Source organism: Coturnix japonica, chromosome 7, assembly GCF_054131305.1.
Source record: "Coturnix japonica strain WE chromosome 7, WE-NBRP24, whole genome shotgun sequence".
NCBI classification, from domain to species: domain Eukaryota; kingdom Metazoa; phylum Chordata; class Aves; order Galliformes; family Phasianidae; genus Coturnix; species Coturnix japonica.
In genome coordinates, this window is record NC_140669.1 from 307851 (window position 1) to 330560 (window position 22710).

Below are 22710 nucleotides of genomic sequence, written 5' to 3' on the forward strand. Positions count from 1 at the left end.
ATCTCCTATATGCCATAGGCCCCAAAAAAGCTACGTAAATCAAGCACAGCTCTGGTGCAGCTGATGAAAGAGCTCTGTGAGCCCTTTACCTACCTGACCCTGTTCGATATAGTGCTGACTGGGATCCCTGGTGGAGCTCAATTGTTCCGTGATTTGGACTACGGTACACGGGGCTGTAGTACGTTCTGCCTTCATAGATAGGGGTGATGTGCAAGTCAGGAGACACAGCTGATCGTAATTCCTGTCCTAGTTGACTGTGTTGACTGGCATATGAACTCCTCAGGCCTGAAACCAAGAAGAGGTAAATATGTAAATAGCCCACACTGACCAAAACCAATCAGTGATGCTTTTATCTTTCTTACTTTAGCCAAGAAAAAATTGCATTATAGCTACACAAGAAACATTTCTGCCTTACACTTCTTTCCATTGTTAAATGATGCACACCAAAACATCCAATGACAAATCAGCAGTAAATTCCCGCAGTAAAACACTGACAACTTTTTCAACCCAATTTGTTACTGTAGCATCTCCAGTTAAGGTCTGAGTGGAAGCCACGCCAGCACACACAGCTCACAAACTGAGCATGGTGAATCTGACCAGGGACGTCAGGCTGATGATTAAACCTGGTGATCTTGAAGGTCTTTTCCCACCTAGACGATGCAGCTGCTAATTATTTCCCTAACACTACAAATGCATTGACCTTAAAATCTGCTTCTGAATCACTGGTTTATCCAGTAAGTCTTTTCACCTCTTTGAAGAGGATGTATTAGTTCACCTATTTAAAGAAGATAATATTCTCAAGCAGTGAAATTTGTAAAGTACCTTACCAGTACTTTAAGAGTACAGATTTACTGGTATGTCAAACTGTGCGGTCCATTGGACTGTGTTCACTTTAACTACTGAAATGCTTTTCGCATCCAATTCAGTTTTTAACCATAGCAAATCAGTAGATTATTAAGCCTTGCAAATAGAGGTCAGAGAGAAGACACCTCATTCTGGTTGCTGGGAAATAAGATTATTTGGGGATTGCCTGAGGTGTAATAGTTTAAAAGAAAACAGAGATTGCAGTCACTGCTCAGAAGAGCAGAGAGTCCTGACTGCAAGATCACCCATTTGTGCTTCTTTAGGTGAAGGTCAGACAAAAACAGCAACACAAGGCAGTGCACTGCTGGCTTGATGGCTAAGTCGGAGAGAAAGATGGTATTTGCTTTGAACTTCTTGTACTGATACACAGTGTTGGACATCAGCATTTACCAAATGCACCACAGTCGTGTCCTCCTGCTACAACACTTAATTTGTTTAATTTTAGTTGTAGGTTTGTAACAAGCTTTAAACTGCATCTTTACCTTTTTTTACTAACCTGTAAGGCTATCTGGGCGTGGAGGAACCATTCTCTCATATATATCGTACTGCTGTCCGTACTGTTCGATATCATGAACCGTTCTCTGCAGCGTTGTTCCCAAATGCTGTGGAACCGCCGTCATAGCAGAACGCTTTGGGGAAGATGATCCCAGCTGGGATTGGGGCGGAGAAGCAACTCTGGTTTGTACGTCAGCGAGGGCGAGAGGAGAGCCGACTCTGGCTGATGTTTGGTACTGGGACGTCCCGCCGTTGGGATTTGCTGTCTGTCTGGATGTGATGGAGCCAATCCGCCGCACAGTCACGGGGGAAGCAGGTCTCTGTGCAGCATACGGGGATGCTGCCCTCTGTGCTGGCAGAGTAGTGGATGAATACACATGAGAAGCAAGGGATCTTTGCTCAGCAACTGGTGGAGAACCATACCCGCTGCCCAGAGATGTTCGCAGGGACCCCCTGGAAGGGGAAACGCCTGTGCTGACCACGTAAGAGGGAGACTGTGCTCTGGACGGGACTGAGCTGACGCGCCTCATGGCTCGGTTGGTAGCAATGTTTGCTGAGGGCTGCTTAAAAACAAAATCAGGCATTTTCAGTATTGTCATCTAGGCCACGTAGAAGATAATTCTCTCCCGTAAGACAGAAGCCAACAAGAAATATAAGCAATTTATCAATGTATTTTGCTGCTGCTGAAGAATAACTTTTACCCTAAACATCATCCCATCCCGTGGAATTATGTATGAGCAGCACACTGCACTCAGGAGACCTCCAGTTTTATTCAACTTCAGCTGCAAGCCATTCCCACTTTCTAAACAGTGCAGGTGTTAGTTAAAATAGCATTTTTAAAACAGAATTTAACATAATGTTGGTTACATCCTACAGAAGGAAACCAGCTATACATTCAGTGTCCGTGGATGCGTGCTAGAGCGGAGTACACATGGATATGAAGTGGATTATTTTTCGCATACCTGGACTAGAGTCTGCCCCTCAGCTCGAGAGCTCCTCACCAAGTGGTTCGTAGCAGTTCCAATAAGGGAATGCTGCTGTCTGCTTTCTGCTTTGTTCGAGGTTTGGCTGTTATGAAAGCTGCTCACTTCTTGGTAACCACTATCAGAGTAAGAATTCATTTGTGTTGAACTTCTTGAGTTACCTACAGACCCTGGAGACATGAAGCCAGCATAAGAATACAAGAACTGCATAACAGTAGGAAAATAAAGTCTTTCAGAATTTTGCTCTGTGTTACATTCATAACTATTTAATGCGGTCAGTACAGAAATAAATATGTTGTAATATTGAAAATGCAAACAACAGACCCTCACTTTCATGGAGAGATGTCTGTTCCGGCGAGTAGAGGTTCCCTTGCATTGGTTCTGTCCTAACGTGGTAGGCATTGGTATGAACTCCCTCCGACACGAGGGGTTTGTTTGCACTGGAGGCTGCTGGATCTGAAAGAACAGAGTAAGATGAGCAATCTGGTACTTCACATACAGAACTCCTGCAAACTCAGCAATGATTCTCAAACACTCCTAATGAGCTTCCAACATAAAGGCAGCCTATGGGTGGGCAGCAGTTACTACCTACCAAACCAAGGGAAAGAAAACTGAATCAAAGGTATTTGGACAGAAATACTCAGCTGTCATTCAACTGCCATGTCACACTTACACTGATAAGCACAGGTGTCAGAGGTGCAGTAGGGGATGTGGACTGTATTTAAAGCTCCCACCAGAGGTGAGCGTTTGTGCTGAAGAGATGTGTGAATGCACCTGGATGGGAAACCCCAAATCACACGCTGGGAAGCAATGGTTTAATAACAAGTGCTGTGAGTGCTCCATGTTAAAGGTGGGAGTTGTTGGTGACGGCTGCGGAGTGTTCCTTGAAACAACACCTGCCAGCGGGGCACAGAACCAGCACAGACTGACAGCAGAGCTGTGGTGTGAATGACTGAGGGAGAACATATGAAAGAGGGCTGAAAAACTCCACGCAGGGCTAAAGAAAAGTCTCAAATGGACAAATAATGGTTCTGATATAAAATCTGTCAGTGGTCTTGAAGAAAAAAATCACAAAAAACAACAGATGGGCTCCTAAAAATTCTTTATTGCAGCTGTTATTGCAGCTCTGAAAGAGAGCTCCACAAGAGGCAGGGATGCTCCTGGCTCTATCAGGCCGAAGCAGAAATGCTCTCACCTGATTTTTACCGATAGCTGTACAGCAGGTGCTGGTGTCTCAATGTTTGTGCAGCAATGGGATTTCCATGTTAAAAGTGCTCCTAATTACTGTTATGAGGAAGGCTTGAGCACTGTTCAAACAGCAGATTTAGGACATAAAGACAATACGCCTTACAAATGACACACAGCACAGTTACTGGGGAGCAGTAACTTTCTTAGGCCAAGCCCTGTAGTATATTTGATGCTTAATCAATTCACTGTGATGGCAGTATAATAGACCAAGTCTAATTAAGATTTAAGAAGTGTTACTACACTTGCATTAATTCCATCACAAGTATCTCTGGATATGATACAGAAAAACAATGCTGAAATGGCCCATGCTGACACGTACTCTCTAAACTAAAAGGCTGCAGGACAGGCACAGTTAAATTACTTTACAATTATCTTTAACTTGAACATTTTAATTTTCAACCTTTTTTTATCTAAGTAACGCAGGGCCCTGCTGTGCTGCCTCCTGCCCGTCACATTATTACCAAACCTATTCCAAGCTGACAAATAACCGAGCTGGGGAGAAACGCATCCGAAGAATAAAGTTCAATTGTGCAGCACTGCGCAGCTGCTCCTAAAACAGAGATCCAGACCCAAACCTCACTCCTAGCACACATTTGCCACCAAGCAAATGCTTTCACAAAGCTAAATAATAAACATTGTTTGGGCTCCCTAACAAATGCAAGAAAGAACAATAAAACGTCTTGTCTTTCTATCTCTCTCTGCTGCTATCAATCATGAGGAGAATGCCTTGATTAAAATAATAGCCCTTTTATAAATGGTTGCTGATCTAGTTTTCTATTTATAAGCATCTGCAAAACAACGTCACGCTGTATTTCTGTTACAAACTCTGTATGTTTCTACTGATGCGTTCAGGTGAGGTTACACCACATCGCCCGCTGATGTCCTGACATGAACTGCTGCCAGACAAGGGGACTGCGGGCACTGGAAAGACTGAGAGACAAATGAATGGAAAGACAGGGAGAAAAAGCAACAGATGAGTAAGAGGAACAACTGAGGGGGAATAAGGAATGGAGTGTGAGTGGATACGTCTGTAAAGCAGAGGCTGAGATGTGTCACAATATACCTTTATACACAATATACCTTTAGCAGTAGTGAACTGCCACTGGGACAACAGAGAGCCGAGGGAAATAACAGCATAAAGCCATGGAAATAATGTTCAGAATGAAAGTTAAGAATAATCCAACACAACAAAGTGACTCAATTACTTGGAAAGAAAATCAAACAAGAAAACCCAGCTCATGTGACTTATGTTTCAATATAGTGTTAGGAGAATAGCCCCAAAGCACCACCCTGATTAGCAGACTTTGAACGCCATGGCAAGCAGGCTGTGACCACATTAGACTGAAAATAAAGAAGCTAAGAAGAAAACAGGGTCCAATGCAAGAAGCAGTTTGCAGGGCGCCAAGGTCCTGCTCTGGTCCTGCTCTGCGGTGCTGACAGTGCTGGTTTCTGTAGACACATTCGTTGCTCTAATGGAACTACCAGCTGGTTGTTGGTTGACTCTTCAATCATTAGATACTGCCCTGATCTGCAAGGATCAGATCGGATGGTTCTAACAGTCCCTTCAGATTATACACTTGGATGTCACTTGAAAGCTACAATCCAATCGACTTCCATGCAATATACTTAACAGCAGACTCAGAAGGACTACAAGAGTAGTTTATAGAAAGAGGGTTTGAGATCTCCTGAGATACAGGGGCAGAAGAAGTACTCTCAGAAAGGCCTTTGCTCATTGGAGGGTGTAGGTTAAGTAAGAATAGCTGTATGAAGGAAAAACAGACTGCAGGCTTAAAGAGCTCACGTTGTCCTCATGGTCCTTATGGGCTATGGGGAAGACTCATAATTATTTTGAATTAATTGTGAAGGACACCAAGCATGTAAAGCTTCTGTCAGTACCATATAACACAGAAATCATAAAGGCACAGAAAGATGCACGGAAAGCAGCTAAATAAGCTTTTATAGTAACGAAGGAATAGAAAAGTCCACATCTGAAAAAGTCCATTAATGTTACTTTACAAAATATATCTGAAAAAGACACATTAGCAGTAATGCTGTGTTCAGTGCACATGGGAACAAGCAATAAATGCCGAGGAAATAAAGGGTCTGTGGCATAAGGCAAAACATATGCATAGAAGGTAATACCTGGTGATCTCCAAGGAAATGACTTCTCAGTAGAGCTGCGGAAAGAAAAACAGTTATCACAAAAAGAACCACATTTTAGTCAGGATTACTTTTTCTTTCTTTCTTTCTAAGCCCAAGTGCACCAAACTGTACAAAAGCCAGCAGGTTTCAGTAGCCAGCACAGCTAACACTGCAATTAAACGTCTGGGTATCGGCTTCATTCTGTATTGATCAGAGGGAATTCCCTGTAACTCACTGCCTGATAAATGACCAAAGGGTTCGGCCTTTCTGCATCAGCACAGGTGAGGATGTGATGTGCGCCTCATTAAGGCCCGGTGGTGCAACCAGTCCTATGGAGCAGAAGTTCAGAATCCCGAGCTGGATCAGCAGTAAAACAGCTTCCAAAAAGAGCATTCAGTGCTGATGGCAGAGCCGAGCACAGCAGCTCGGGAACCACAGCTCCAGTGCAGCCTGTGTGGACGTGCAATGCATTCTGAGTACGGGAACAGAAACGGAGCCTGCACATTTAGCTGCTATTTCCCCTCCCGGTATCCCAGAGGGAACTGATCCTTCACAGATGGTGACAAGCAAAGCCACCTGAACACCACAACACGCCTCCAAGTACAAACTGGTAACACCACGTTTTTACACGGTTCAGGTGGAACCTGCCCTGGGAAACAACTGCTTCCAGAATCCAGCAGGTGTTTATCACCCCTGTAACCCCCTACGTGCATTTTACAAATCATTATTTTACAGAGAACTGTCCTAACAAAAGCCCTCCCTCACCTGCTGACACAGTATCAATGCACGACTACCCTTACGGACAGATGCTAAATGCATCCATTGGATACTTCTTCTGTTCAATAAGGAGCAGCACTCCCTCACTGCACACACTGACTATCCAGCTTGGGCTGTCACACCACTTTGCAAGGACTGTAAGACAGTATTTTCCAAATACGAACTGTTCAGAAGGAAACCTGAGCACCTCCATCAGACTTTATGTCTAAGTCTCAGCAACCAACTGGGATGTTGGATGAGATGCATCTATTTCTGCATTATTGATTGCACTTTTCTACCAAGGCTACCAACTATAAACAATAGTTGAGCACAGCAACTTGACCCATCCTAGATATGAGCTGTGCACTATAAAAACAAAACATTTTCACATACGATGCTGTCGTACATGGAAGTGCTGAGCTTGCAGTCAGGAGCTCCAGGACTCAGCTCCAGCATCAGAATCACTAAAACACATACACAAACAAACCCGGACTCCGTGCCAAACCGGGATAAGCAACAGATTCACACGGATATCATCCTGTGGGCCTGTCTGCAGGGCCAGAGCTGCCAGTCGACACGTCCATTGACACAGGATGCTTTAGCTGTCCTTCATCTGCCACCTTAAATACCTCCATCAGTAGCAGCACTATGAAGTAGTATGAAGGCTTAAAGCTGTGTGTAACTAAATTCCTGGTAGAGGCAGATTAAAATAATAAAAGAAAAGCACATGTAGGTCTACATACTGTAATACACATTACGAGTAATGAGCAATCACCAAAATGAGCATAAGGAGATCCTGTATTTTTGGTTCTTTTGTTGATAGCACAAGTTTTCAGCAACACTTTAACTAAGAATACACTTTTACGATGGCTTTTTAGCTGCAGCTTTCCAATGGGCACCTTCCTGCCTTCACCAGCACACCAACACTGACCCACTCTGCTGTGCCACAGCCACCTCACGTCCCACGTGCAGCCCAGCAGCTCTGCCAGCAGCATGGCAAGAGCAAGTGGCACCACGAGCCGCTGGGAGCGCTCAGAGCCACCTGAGAAGGGCTGCAACAGCTTCCCAGCCCACAGAAATGTGTGATAGGAAACACAAGGAGGCCAAGGCAGCTCTGGGAAGACCAACCTGCCTCACCAACCTGCCCAGGCTGGTCAGCTGCGCTCAGGGCAGACAGCGAGCAGCAGCCCTATTGCTTTGCTCCCATGTTCCACGGCCTCTGACAAAGCCTGCGGCACAGCTATGAGTCTACACATGAGAGATTAAAACATCCACGAGATTAGAAAACAGCTCATACAAAAGAGCAAAGTTACTTCATGTTTTAATGACAGCAGTTATCTGCAGAAGAGGCCCAGAATTCCTCCCAGCTGCAGTTCTTGAGAACCTGTATGTCAAGCACTGAAATCTGGAGATGAGAGAACTTCATTCAGCACCTGGGAGTGATTCAAGTGGATACCTGAATTTTACAGGAAAGAGGGGAATCCTGACCATCCCATACACAACAGAGGTTCCACGTCCGCCTTACCCACTAACAAAATGCCTACAAGCACAATTATTGTATTTTCATGCCCAGGACAACCTAAAAACCTAAAATCCTGTGTGTAGCAAAGAGGAAACTGCACAAGGGAAGGGAAGGGCAGCAGAAATGAGCAGCGTGTCAGCCCCGTCAGAAGTGACTTGGAAGTAAGTTTCAAAGAAAACATGAAAGATCTTGAAAAATTGCCGGTGCTGTTACAGAACCAACTGGTTCCGTTCCTGTTATTCCTTACACTTGGGATACGGGATATAAGAAAACATGGGTTCATTTCTGAGCCAGCTCTGAGGTAAGGACATGTCAGAGAGTAACCAGGTGCTACTGACAGAGCAGGACACAGAGGCACCGTTTTCCAACAGGAGAATAAACGAGGCCAGCAGTTCACTGTGAAGTTTGGAACTCGATGTCACCAGGTATCATAAGGAGTTACAAAATAAAAAGTCCTTATTTTTCTGTGTGGTTATTTGTAACACAGAAGACAGAAACTCTGCTGCCAGATAAAAGAGGATTTATAATACACTAACAAGAGCTACAAAGTCCAAGGAACATGCTCAAAAAGCACCATGAAATCCGGGGAATCACACATGCAGTTTCAAAGCCGTCCATCAAACACGTCAGGCTTTACAGGAGGCCACACCAACACAGCAGCCAGTATCTGCATGGAGGGCTGTGCTCAGCACGGAGCAGTGCTGCCAGCACACAGCACTGAGCAGCACAGGCACGGGGCGGCTGTAAGTGTGGCAGCAGCACAGCCCTGGGATCGCAGGTTGCCAGCACTGCGTGCCGGGGCAGCACCTGGCGAGCAGCAACACCTGCTGTACTGACACTGCTGGTAAGCGTCCTGACACCAGGTGGGAGCCAGAACGGCTGAGCATGAAACGCAGCACGCAGCCCCAGTGATCGGTGTTCAACTGGAGAGTGCGACACTCTACAGAATCACTTTGGAATATTTTCTACTGTTGCAGAAAGCTCACGTTGTGCTCTAATTGGTATTGGGAAACAGGGATTATGTGGACAGAAAGCAGAGAAAACAAACCATCCTGACAGCTGTAAATACATGGCTTCACAGAGGTCAGAAGGCACCAGGTCGGCACAGCATTACTCACACTGGATTGACTCAGTGAATTCAGTACTTGAAGTGTTAATTTCTGTGGAGCATAGTGCCAACAGGACGTGCATTTGTTAACCGACCAAGCCTCGTGTGCCTTTTATGGCACTTCTTTTTTTGAAGCATTCAAGGCAAGCTGCTATAACGAGTGCAATGTTTTATGATTACATTAATAACTGTGAGCCTTTTGGCTCCTCAGACCACACAGTATTCAAGAGCTACGCATGGTAACTCATGAAAAGAGCCAGAGGAATGGACCCTGAGAGTCACACAGCAAAGTCCCAGCTGGGAGGTCAGGCAATGCATTTGACAAAGAGTCTGACTTCTGCCCCTTGACACACACTGATATCTACCTGCAGCAGCACGTGCTCCAGCACACCTGGCAGCCCAGGACTGAGTCCGACTGAATCAGTAACGCTACAGATGGAAAGTGAGCTGCAGTGCTGCAGTACAGGGGAGGCTGAACATCCCTGTGGCTTCTTCAGAGAAACCTGCGCATGTTATAACACGACACAAAAAAAATAAGATAAAACTGAAACTTGGTATTGCTTTTCCCACTCTGTCATCTCCAATCTTGTAGCATACAACGCATTAAAAAAGTTTAATACTTACATGCAACTCTAATCCCCATGTGTTCCTTCAGTCTCATAACATGTTGCAAAACATATAAGGAGGCATGAAAGATCTTAGAAAGGCTGAGCAAAATACCCATTCAAAGATATAATTGTGAGAAGAAATCATTTTAACAGTAAGTAATCCACAATGGCACAAAAACAAAAACATCTTTTAATTCAGGGCTGCAGATGATCTAATTCTTGCTTCCCTACCCATTACATTGCAGTTCCTTATTACGGGCAGATCTGTTGCTGCTGTCAGCATTCACACTCCTCTTAAGAGAGAGACAGTCAGCTGTGCCTGCGTGAGGCTGGCACGGAGAATATAGTGATCTTACAGATAGGTAACAATCTAACAAAACTAAACTGCAAACTACCATTTGTTTGCTTCCCTTTGTTCACCTGTAATAAAGCAACAAACATATTTCTTAAGGACTAACAGAAACAGAATGAACCGTGCTGTTGCAATGCCAGTCCTGGGTGAGCTCAGTGTGTTACAGCCTCATCACTGGTGCCAACCTGCAGGACGGACGTAGGCATGGACTTGCAGACAGTGCCTAGTCCTGCATGGAGCTGCTCTGCCCTATGGTGCTGTACTGCCCCATTACCACGGCTGCTCCAGTGACTTCCACTGAGCTGCTGTTCCTGCCACAGGGCGATGAACTGGTTCACAGGGATGGTTAGACTGAAGAGTAGAACAGCTTAAGGCCCGAGCTGCAACAACCCAATGGGCTCAGATGTACCCATGGCTGGGGGACAGCATCTGCTACACAAGCTGCACTATCTCCAGGCCATCACAGTCTTGTGGGAATCCATTTGCCATTATATTTGCATCTGCAGCTCCTCCAAACTACTGTTTACCTTAATTCTTTTGAACACTAACTCTACTAGAAGCAGCTGGTCACGAAGAAATGGAAGAATCTGACTCAAATACAGTTATTCTTTCTGGGACTAGATTCAGATGACATAAGATGATTTAGAAAAAGTAGAGGAGCATTCAAAGGTGCTTACAAAAATATATGTATATGAACATATGTATATGCTTTTTTATATGAATATAATCCATCTTTATTTTAGAATGACTATTTTTCTACAGTTATTATTAACATTTTACAATCCTGAAAACAAGTATTGAAGAGCTTATTACCAAGACACTCAAACGTACTCACTTGATAGTATATAATAAACCTACTTCTGTGCTAATACTTTCTCCCCCTAAACTTTCATCAACTTTTTCATATAAGTAAACATAGCTTAGCTATAAAAAAAGCAACTAAGCACAAATGATTGTACACTGAACCATGACAACTATAAATGTTGTTTTCCATCATGGTAAATGACAGAGGCACAGATCATAGATCCATTGCAGTCAGAAGGGATCCCTACAGGACACAGAGCCCAACTCCCTTGTACTGAACAGGGATGCCCATGGGTAAATCAGGAGCTCGGAGCCTGGTCCAGCCTGACTTTGAATGTCTGCAGGGATGGGGCACCCAGCACCTCTCCAGGCAATCTGTGCCAGTGCCTCGGTGCACTCAACATAAAGAAGGTCTTCTTTCTATCCAATCCCAATCTCCTCTCCTTTAGTCTGAGACCAATTCCCCTTGTCCTGTCACAGCAGACCCTGCTGAAGAGTCTGTCCCCTTCCTTCTTACAGCCCCTTTAGGTACTGCAGGGCTGCTCTCAGCTCACCTCAGAGCCTTCCCTTCTCCATTCTGAACAGCCCCAGCTCTCAGCCTGTACTCGTAGGGATTTCTGTGGCCCTGCTCTGGACACACCCCAACAGATCCGTGTCCCTCAGGACTCCACATCTGGATGCAGTGTTCCAGGTGAGGCCTCACAGTGCATAGCAGTCATGCAGGGTCCCCTCCCTGCCCTGCTGACCACGCTGCTTTTGACGCAGCCCAGGATCCGGTTGGCTTTCTGCGTCAGGAGGGCACAGCAAGTCACTTACATCCCCCAGCTTATATTGGTAGGGGCTGTTGCCTCAACCCAGGTGCAAGACCCTGCACTTGGATTTGCTGAACCTCGAGAGGTTCACCGGGACCCACTAGTTGAGCCTAAGTCATACCTGTATGTTATCCAACTCTGTGCAGACATCAGTAATTGAGCATAATTCCAAAAGCTACATACACATCTCACTTATATTTACGTAGTGCTCTTTGCTCTCCACATTCTCTAGACTGGGACATAGAAAACATCTGCCCTTGTATTCTGCTCAGGAAAATTCACTGAAATTGGGCATTCTGACATTCACATCTAATTAACAACAAAGATCTTTTACAGTAACTAGAGGGAAGATGGACAAGCAACAAGGCTCACAAAGCAGGAGTCCTGCCCAAAGGATAGTTCTGACTATTTTCAAGTTTCTCAGACAGAAACTCTCACGCCAGGAACAATCCTGCCACATGAAAATTAAGCCAAGTACTATGACAAAGTAAAGCAGTTGTGTTGGCTGGTGCAAGAGATTATTTATTTCCTGCAAATAATCATGCCCCCTTTCTTAAGTTTTTGCAGGAATAACTTTTCATTTGATTTTTGTACTTAGGATATTAATGGAAGGTGAACAGCTGTTAGTGGAAATACATGGATACAGGACATAAGAGGTCCTTTAACTTATGGGATATATGAAAGTGAAGTCATTGGGACTTGTACCTTGTGCTGGCGATACTTGGTGATTCTGCTCCAAGCCTACATCTTTCTAGCTGATTAGCCACAATTTGCCTTTCCACTTCCAGTTCTCTGGTAAGTCTTTGAAATTGGAGTTCCTGAAATTTCAAAAGAAAAGCATTCTCGGTGTTACAAAATGGGTATGGGTTAATTCTGAAAAATAATGAGTTTCATCACAGTCATGTTACTTCTTTGGAGTCCTCAGTGGAACTATCGGATGAAAGTGGGAATTTAATGGTTCTTTAAATCAGTGATTCATGCAAACATTACTTATCTGCTCCAAAAAGACACACATTTAAGCACCTGTGGATTTTTCCCTTCCACAGTTGAAATTTTTTGTATCTGCTTACGCTGCCACAATTGAAGAAACTTGGTGCCTACAAAGTCTTCAGACTTGTTTAAAACAGAGGTGCACTGGAAAACACTGTATTCTGTCCTTTTCCCTTGCAAAACTTGAAAAAAAAATCCTAAAAAAACTAAAAAAGCCTGTTCTTTGAAATTGGTTGAGGACAGAGATGTGCTGTTTTGTTCAGCTTTGGTTACATTTCTTGGTCAAAGGTACCAAAACTCAGCCTTCATGAAAGCCAGGACTGCTTTGTTTGCAACACCGAGCTCTCAGAGTGACTTGGGAAGTACAAGCAGCTGCTCAGCATCTCAGCAGGAAATACTGCTTTATACACGATAATAATAATACATGCATAAACATGACACTCTGAAATCTATACTGCCATCAAGGGGTATTAGGGAAGCTTCACTCCACTGTTAGAGTTTGCTGATTACAGATAAGGGTTCTATCAGAGCAACTCTATTATTTTTCAAGTTCATATTCTCTATTCCCTGAATGTTACACGAACTGTTGAATACTATTTAAAATAGATGAACATCACTATTCTATACTTTGATAAATATTGAAGCAAATGAAATACAAGTATTCTTAAATTTTAAGAAGTAAATTACTAACAAGCTTCCTCTCGATGAAAGTGCATCACATAATTATATTACATATTAATTGCCAGCCTTGTCATACCACAAAAGTCACTTTCACTCATAGGTTATAGTTAATGCAAGCAGTTCTTCCACACCTTACATTACACAGAACAAGGCTTAAACACTTTGTTTTCCTTATTGGTCCTAGAAGAGCTCCCTAAATCTTGCCACTGGTGCATCTGTTCAGTAAGCCCAGGCATGGCTCAGCAATGCACCTATGGCTCCCAGCTCCAGCCACACAGATGGAGAGCTCAGAGCGCAGGAATTGCTACCATGGAAGCAGGATGCATCCAGCAGGAGCTGGGGTAAGGCTTCTCCTCCCGACTTCTGCAATGAGATTGCTTCCAAACCTCCACACACAAGGTTACACAGCACTGCTTTCATCAGGAAGCCACCTGAAGGCTACGCTGCTCAACACAGTAAGTTAAAGAAAAAGAAATCTCCTTCTGAAGGTGTGACTGGAGCGCTGTACTGCAAACAGGCTGGTTAAAGATATGCCACAGAACCTACTGCCCCTCCCAGCAGGATCACATCATTGCAGGCCGTCTCTAACCCTTCTTAAAGCCCAGTAACCAAACTGAATGAATACATCCCCACACAGTAAATACTGGCTGGCAAAGCTCATTGCCTCCAGCACACAGAGCTTACCCACTGCTGCCATGAGACACAGCATCACTCACAGAACAAGGCTGCATTTTGCTGCTGCTGCTCTGCTATGGCAGTTTCAATAGGACAGTATATGCTCTTGAATCATCAGACAGGGCTATCTTCCTCATGGACTTGACACATCCCTTTTCTCCTTCATTACTATAGATAAGAGTGAGGAGTCAAGATTCATAATGTTGAAAACTAAAAGGAACCTTTTCCCCACTCCTCCTGTTGTGACTTGAGATCTCTGACAAAATACAGATAATTCAGAGCTTTATTTGAAGGGCAGGAAGTCCAGCTGTCTAACTGAAGGCTTTCCAGAGACATGCAAGAATCAGCAGTGATGACACAAGCAAAGGCAGCTCTTGAACTCGTGGCCTGGCTCATCAGACCAGGGTCAGGCACTTGGAACATCAGAGATGATGCCCTTGATGGCACTGGGAGATGCACAATGTGGCATCTTTGCTTCTACCAGTTCTGAATGGTAGCTGAAACAAGCTGTGCAGAATACAGGGCCAGGATGGGATGTTATGTGGAGCTGCAGTGCTGTTGTGATATGCTAAGCTGCCTGAATTGCCAGGTGCCACTTTGTTGAACCATTCAGCTGAGCCTCTTTCAGCAGTTTGAGTTGATAAAAACAGCCTGCAACCTACAGAAACGCAGCCATCGTTTGAAAGGAATGCTTCACCTGACACTATTTCATGGTCAGCTTCAACATACAGCACAGACCCACACAGCTCTCACGGCCTGTGAACGTATGAATGGTGCTAAAGAAAGACAACCACATTTTGGAAAAAAGGACACACACAATTAGGTTCATTTACACCTTTGTCACGATACAACCCATGCAGAGTTCTACATGCTCACACCTGCTGTAATTCTGAGATAGATTAAGGAACTGAATAAAATACATTGAATAAAATATTGTCTCAACTTGAATACTGTATTTCAGTGACTCGATATTTGAATTTCTCTGCCACGGTCTACTGAGGCAACACCAAGCTTAGAACTAACTGTACTAGGTCAGCCTTCAAGTTTTCAGGAAAGAAAGTTTACTCCTGCACACAAACACATTTTCACACTCTCAGTATCTCAGTAGCTTCCAAAACACAAGATAGAAAATATAAAATTGGGCAGAGTAAAGAGAATCACAGATTATAGGCTGTGAAATCACACTGCTACAATTATCGGCTGATTACACTTACTCTGTATTCAGCAGCAGTAGACCATTAAAGCCCTTAATACTTTTATGCCTGCATTGTTCACTGGTCTGGTAAAACAATTTAGTGCTGCTCTAGCAGAAGAGGGATCAAAATTTAAGCAATTCATAGAAAAGTATTCTTAGTCAGTGACAGAAAGGAAGAATGTCACTTGAGGCATCCAGTGACTTCATTTGAGCAGCATTCTCTTTGAAGACTTCGCTACAATGCAGGGTATTTTAAATGGCTGCTGAAGCTAAGCCACTGTTTACCAGCTGCTGGTCAGAGGTCAGTTGTTGTGGAGCAGAGGCTGGTCATCCCACAGCCTTGCAAGCCCTATAATATACTTCATGGGTACTCACAGGTTCAGGCAGGCCCTTCTTCAAAGGGAATTTCTCATCAGAAGAAACAGTGAAGACTACAGGAAAAGAATCTCAAGAGCCATCTGAATAATACTGTACTTAGCAAAGGAGCAAGAAAAAAAAATAGAATGGTTCTAAGTATGTGGTTCAATGTAGATCTCCAAAATGTAATGTTTTTACTGAAGAGCTGAAGGAAATAAACCCTTTAGAAAAACACTTTTGAAATCCTAGGAGATTTATGATGACACACCCAAAAGCACATCCAGTCATTCTCAGTCTATCACCTATTTACAAAGGAAAAGGTGAAAAGCTGTCCACCTTTAAGTGTCAAAACCAACTAGGCCAAGGAAACCATAATGTATATACACACATATACGCATGGCTTATCTATCTGCCACCACTGCAACTGCTTCTCCCTTGGCAAAGAAATCGGTAGCAGTATTTCCACATTACTTTTCAAAGCGGAAGCCATGGATGGTTCTTCCTGTGGGACCTCCTCTGCCCTCAGCCCAATCACTGGAAAGGAAAACTGTCACTGAGCAGGAAATTATCCTGAACCATCCAGTCACACATCACACATTCAACCTTGTGTATTCAGAAGCGATACAATTTAAACTCAGTAGCATAAAGCTTGCACTTGTAACATGGCAGCAGTTCCAGTAATCTAGAATTGCATCTAGAGAAGCAGCTGACAGCCTTTGTATTACCAAAAAGGAAAACAGACCCCTAAACAATAAACTAACAACCAAAAGAAACAACACAAAAAAATCCACCCTGGAATTGCCATGAAACCAAACTCCATCAAATCCGTATAACTATTAACAGAAGAAAGGGCCGAAACACCTTTCAGCTTCACTACACTTAGAACCTCCCTGCATTCAAAGAGGAAATGCACTACCAGAAATGCAGCTTTGTTAAGTCTCTTCCCACCCATTTTCACCCAAACTCCGCCAGCTGCCTGGCAGCTTTGTGTCAATGAGGACAGGGTTCAGAGCTCAGGGAACAGGCTCCAGTCTGACATCAAGGTGCTTTAAGTGGATTTGCACTCATATAGAAAAGAAACAAATGAAGAATTTAGTTGAAATGGCTCATCAAGTTAATAGGCTCATTAATTACTGTAACTTCTTCTATAGTCATATCTGTGGCACTGCAGCAGACACTGCATAACCAAGTCACTCAATAAACGTACCTGCCTATTTCAGAACTATCACTGCAGTAACTTTAAAAGGTTTGGTTACATTAAGGTTTGGTACAGTTTAACGAATAACGTTATTTATTTTTTCCTGAACCGTGGTTCCACTCTAGTAAATGTTTCTGAAATAATGAATTTAAGGTGCGGCTGCTCTATTGTACAAATACCAGATCCACTGCAAATAAAGAGAGATTCCTGACTGAAAGGAAGTTGAGCCATAGTAAACATCACACCAGCTTCTTTTCAAGCTTAATAAAGTAAATAACTGCACTGGAAAATATTCTGTTCTGGGCTTGCTGCCATACAGGAAGGGTGTTGAACATGTCAGTGTCTGTCTGTAATTAATATCAACAGAACAAAATAACTCAAAGCTGCACTTTGGTCCTTATTGCCTTCCCATTATTTTCAAGGGTGAAGCCTGATTTTCTTCCACTCATTCTAAAATGCCTGTGTGCCTTTACAGGGTCTGACCACAGCTTTGATGTCTGTGTGTCACCAACTCTGAAAACACAATTTCAGTTTTACTTTTCCCCCTTGATTAGAACAGAGTAAGTTAATTCTCCATATATTAATAGTCTTCTTCATGAAAATGAGGTTTTCATCTCCATTTGAAAATGAAAGAAATATTCCATGTCAATTTTTATTCACAAAGTAAAACACTTTAAAAAAAGTGTTTCTTGGGTAAAAAAGGATGTGTTAGCAACTGCCCTTTTTATATACACCTCTGTATCAACCCAATGTACGGAGTGCTGTCCTAATTGTACGTTCAGCTTAAACAACATCACATCAAAACTGCACAAAAGCTCCTCTGGACACTAATCAGTCACTGCCTGGTGATCACTAGGAATTGCAGTGCTGTCATTTACTGCAGTGCAGCTCGTCATCTGAACTACCATCACCAGCTTCTCCTTTGTCCACAACAAAATAAAAGGGACTAACTTCAAATCACCAGAGATGAACTTTTGGCAAATTAATTCTAACTGACATCTGCGATAAGCCGAGATCACAAGACCAACAGTGTTTCAGATGAAGTAACTCAAGATCACTTTAATCCAGCTGACTCGATTACTCACATCTTGATAGCTTCAGGCATTAACATCCTTAGCACTGGAAGGTCAGTTTTAATGCCATTGAGAAATGAAGAGGCCGCCTATTTCCATCTCAGCAACTTTTGCAACAAGTGTTTTGCCATGAAAGTGAAGTTTCATCATCTTGCAGAAAGTTTTCATTTAAGACTGGAGGTTCCACAGGTACAAAACCTATTTGTATCCAGTCCATACAATCTAATTCTTGTTGGGTTTGTTGTTTTTTATTTCTTCTTCTTTTTTTTTTTTTCATATATTAACAGTGGACAAATAACGATGTATCAAGTGCTTACACTCAGAGTTGAACTGTGTAGCGATTCCTCTTAAAATGTCTAAAACAGACACCAAAACATGTTTATTCTGCAATTTGGAAGTTACAATTTATGTATTAAACCAAGAGAGATGATCTTCATCTATTACCCTGACAGTGAAAACCAAACCATCCTCTCTCTTTTTTTCCCTCCCAATAAAATCGTTAGCTAGTAACGCCTCTCTGGATAACACCGCACATGTGTCGAATGGACACAAGGGTCCAGTTCTCACTACTGCATCAATTCCACAATCTTGGTGGGTTATTTTCCCCATATTTTTGCCTAAACAATAAACCTGCATCTCAAGTCTGATTTATAACAGTGCTCACGTTGCAATGGGTGCCGAATACCACAGTGATGATTCTGCTTACTGCAGTTAAATGATCCCTTTCAGATTCTAATATTCTGACCTATAAAATACACTACACTAATAGCAGGAAATAAATTGCAGAAACAACGTTTCTTTCCAGCACTGTAGTAAAAAATGATGGTTACATCTGAAACAGAAGATGTCTGAACTATTAAAGCCAAGCATGTACCTGTTCCTTTACAGAAGCTAAAATGGTAGTGGCAGTGGTCTCTGGTTCCATTCCTGGGTTGGTGGAAGTTTCCTGCGCTGTCTGCAGCAGCCCCTCTTCCACCATTGGGGTCTGCTCAGGGGCTGGCATGTCGCCTGCAATAAAAAACATTTGGAAATAGTTTACATTTAATAGAGAATGCCAGTGTGTGTTGATATGAGTAGCACGCAATTATTGTGCTTCATCTTCACAAACCAAAATCAGAGTGAAGCACAGAACGGGAGGGGCAGGCAGACATTACCAGGCAGCACAATGTTTACAGATTATTTTAAAACACAACATTGTAGTAGTTATTAAATGTAGCAAAATCCAAGATGGGAAGGAAAACTAGTGTTATGCCTGTACTGATCCTATGTCTTCTTACTGCCCATGCCACGGCTCTGCTCTCTGCCCATGGCACGGCCAACAGCCACAGCATCACCTGCAGGTGCCCAGGCAGCTCACTGTGCTGAAATGCCCGTGGGTACGTCTGAACGTGACTTCCTTGCAACTGGAGCCAAACACATCAATTGCCATCACACTGTCCTACCTGAAATTTTACATCACTTTCTGCAGCTCTCTTATGACTACAAGTCAGCTCTTCAGCTTTCTAAATGGACTGTTAAGTTTGCAAGCATATCATGAAATAAAGAAACTACACAGTCAAGCTCTTCCTTAATTTAGATACCCTGGTTAAGAGATCAGAAGGCCAAACCTCAAAAGCCCTCATGAGTTACAGCTGTGGGACACATCCCAGTGTGTCCTGACCTGAACTGTAACCAGTGGAGACCCACTGTGTTCCAGGAGAAACACAAAACACAGGTAACTACAAATCAAACCACATCATTTAAGAGATGCAGCACTAGTTTCTCAACTAGACAGTTAGACCAGCCTGTAACGTTAGCTCAGTTAAATATTTAGATACCATCGTGGTCACACTTCTACATCTTCAGCTCCTTCTGAAGGTTTAACAACATGCTACCAGAGGTAAGACACGAGATATCTTACAGCATTAAAATCTCTGTAATACTTATTCCATCAAACTAAAGAGATTTCTTGCTTTTGTTTCCTCTAAGGCAGAAGGGGGAGAACAGTACAGCAATTCTCTACTTCAAAAAGAAAAGAAAAAGGGAAAAAAGAAAGCATGACAAGGTCAAGCGATGATGCCCACCACTTTCAAAATACAGTATCCAAATGAATACTTATACTCAGACCAACTAAAAATCTCTACAGAAGTACAATGTAACATGCACTGGTTTTTCTCCTTTATAACTTATTCCATCACTCTTCCGCCTGTGACACCAAATTAGATACCCTGCCAACTTCTGTAGTAAACGTCTGCAGCACCACAGTCAAGGAAATGGGCACCTCTGAGCAGGAAACATACCCAACATTGAGAGATTACCAACAGGAATCAAATTAATTCCTAACGAAGATATCAATGTTAAATGCACATCAGTTCCAGTGTTAAGAGGTGTCATTAGAGAGATACACCTTACCAGACAGACAGCTGTTATAACTGCTGCCCTTTCAGTTAATGCTTTCCTTGGCAAAGTTGCCAGCTTTCTGACCGTGACACAAAGATGAGCCATCTGCTGGCTGGGATCCCGCACACAGCTGGGCAGCACGGGGCCATGCTGCCCGCACAGCCTGCAGGGCACAGCAGCGGCTGCTGCTCCTCCATCCACATGCTGCTGGAGGACAGGACCTCACCTGGATCCCTAATGCCTGCTCCTAAGTTTGAAGCTCTCCAGCTAAAAGTAAAAGACAGAAGAACAGAGGTGGTGGCCTCCTAGCTGTCAGCTGGGTTTTCCAACTAGAAGCAAGCAAGAAAAACACGTGAAGCCATTCAGTTTGAAGTCTGTAGTCTGAAATACCCTACACTGCTATAGAAAAAATAGCAGCCTTCCATTTTCCTTTCACTATGGAAGCTCCTTAAATGGTTTCACAAAACCATGCAGCAGGATGGATCACTGCAAACGAAGCAGAGACAAGTGCCTGGACTTGCTGGAGTAAACCACCTGCAAAGGATGCCTATGGCCTCCACTGAGCACGGGGAGCTTGTTTACCCAACACACAAAGCACTGGATCCTCACAACCTCCTCACATTCTCCTTGCCTACAAAGCAGCAGACTCCTTGGCTCCCAGCACACAGGCAGAGCAGACTCATCAGTTCTCTTTACTATCTTGCCAGTTCTGGTTTTCCCACTGGACCTCCAAGCATGCAGTTAAGCTCTAAGTTGCCAAATTGAGTATTTCTTTCTCTTGTGTCTGTTCAAATAGTTAAACAGCTGCAAAGCAAATAGGTCTATTGAACTGATCCAACACAAAGCTGCGCTTGTTTTCTGTTCTTCCTTCCCCCCACTCTCCCAAGGTGGGAGGAGCTGGGTGGTGTTTTTCTGTCCCCGCTGATCTTGCAGCCATATAATCATTGACAAAAGGAAGGAACCAGAATTCACGGTTGAGGAGAAAGAAGAAATATGAGAAATCTCTGAACTGAGGGTAGGAAGCCACGCATCGAACCTTTGTTTTCTCTGGTGTCTGCTCCCCACCTCTCACTGCTATATCTGACACACTGTCAGAGCAATCCCTGTCCTTGTGGTGCAGACAGGAGAACCCAGACCTTCTTTTTAAGATGTTAAAAGTCACCCCAGCTTTGGGGTAAATAAGGATTTGTTACCAGTAAAAGACAGCCTTTTTTTTTTTTGGCCGATGGCAACATACTTTAACTTCATTCTAGTGAGCAGGCAAGATTCTGTATGTACAAAGATCCAGTTGTAACATGCTCACAGCACGAGTATCTTTATAGCTTTCAAACTATCTGTAAGAAGAGCTCAGCCAGGTACAGCGATCCGGCCATTCTGAATAAGTGCATATTTATGATCACATCTTTTGAGGCCTGAGGCACCATTTGTAGCTTGCCTTAAGAAAGGATGTCTGAGGAGCGCTCATGCTTCACGCAGGCAGCAGAACAAGCCATTGGGCAATAAGTAGAGTTTCAATAGTTTGACCATCAAGGCTCCTGTGCCTTTAAGATGACACAGACCTCAGGTCGGATCCCCTCCTTTGGATCATCCCAAATCTGTGTTGCCCAGGTAGTTGGGGCCGATGATGTTCAGGATAATGTTCGGGACAGCAGATTAGAGCACGCTGCTCAAAACAGGTTATACAGACCAGCAACATCAAAAGACAGATTTACCTGCAGTGATAAAGGCCAGTCTTATCACAGCACAGACTGAGGGGGTGGATGGAAATACAGTGGCACAGACAGGTTTGTAGTGTTTTTTCCCCTGAACACTTCCAGATGACAAAGATATTCATCAATTATTCATTTAAAATTCTCAGTTTGGTGTTGGAACATTCTCAGTCCTGGCAATGAGGCTGTTCAGAATGAACACCACACCACGTACAACTAAAACACGCCTGGTTTGACTCAGGATACATGTACAAGCTCCTTAATGTGACCCATGGTTGCTCCTGCTCAAACAAGTACCATGACAGCTTCAAATCCTTGGATAACACAGACTGGGCAATAACTGCCAAAGCTCATGGCTGTGGATTAGCAATAATCCTCACCAAAACAAGTCTGTCATCAATTGCTGAACTGTACGTTACTCAGTGTTTCTCTGAAGCAGAACTACATATCACAATGCAGAGTGCTGCTAAGAAGGCTCCATGTGCAAACTTCTACACACAAGAGAATGTTAAATTTAATATTTTAATAAGCAAAGCTATTTACAACCAAAAAAGGTACAAACACAATCAGTTTCACCATGCTTTAGCATGAAGCTCAAATGAGGGCTATAAAACACAGCTATCAAGAGCAAATCCTCTCAATAACATGAGCTAGCTGGAGAATTACACAATAGTTCGCCTTAAAACTCAACAACTAATTACTGATGTAGGGGATTTCCACTTTCAAAACAGCAAAGCACAGCGCGAGCAGGAGCGGGCA

The 22710-nt window shown here is 43.4% G+C and overlaps 1 protein-coding gene across 30 annotated transcripts in view; it reads right to left on the reverse strand.

Annotated features, from left to right (window-relative positions):
- PKP4 (plakophilin 4) overlaps window positions 1-22710 on the reverse strand; it is a 42311-nt gene that overhangs the window by 11314 nt on the left and 8287 nt on the right. For 3 of the 30 annotated variants that reach the window (XM_085552003.1, XM_015869291.2, XM_085551982.1), the window contains exons 2-8: window positions 18738-18871; window positions 12400-12512; window positions 5733-5767; window positions 2673-2798; window positions 2322-2512; window positions 1361-1919; window positions 94-285 (exon numbers count right to left, since the gene is read on the reverse strand). Coding sequence is in view for 24 of the 30 variants with exons in the window: in XM_015869291.2 (XP_015724777.2) it covers window positions 94-285; window positions 1361-1919; window positions 2322-2512; window positions 2673-2798; window positions 5733-5767; window positions 12400-12512; window positions 18738-18866 (1345 nt within the window). In the remaining 6 variants the exon portion in view is untranslated. Of the gene's footprint in view, window positions 1-93; window positions 286-1360; window positions 1923-2321; window positions 2513-2666; window positions 2799-5732; window positions 5768-9483; window positions 9622-12399; window positions 12513-18737; window positions 18872-22710 lie in introns of all 30 variants that reach the window. The other 27 variants (XM_085552001.1, XM_015869289.3, XM_085551979.1 and 24 more) reach the window with 11 other exon arrangements.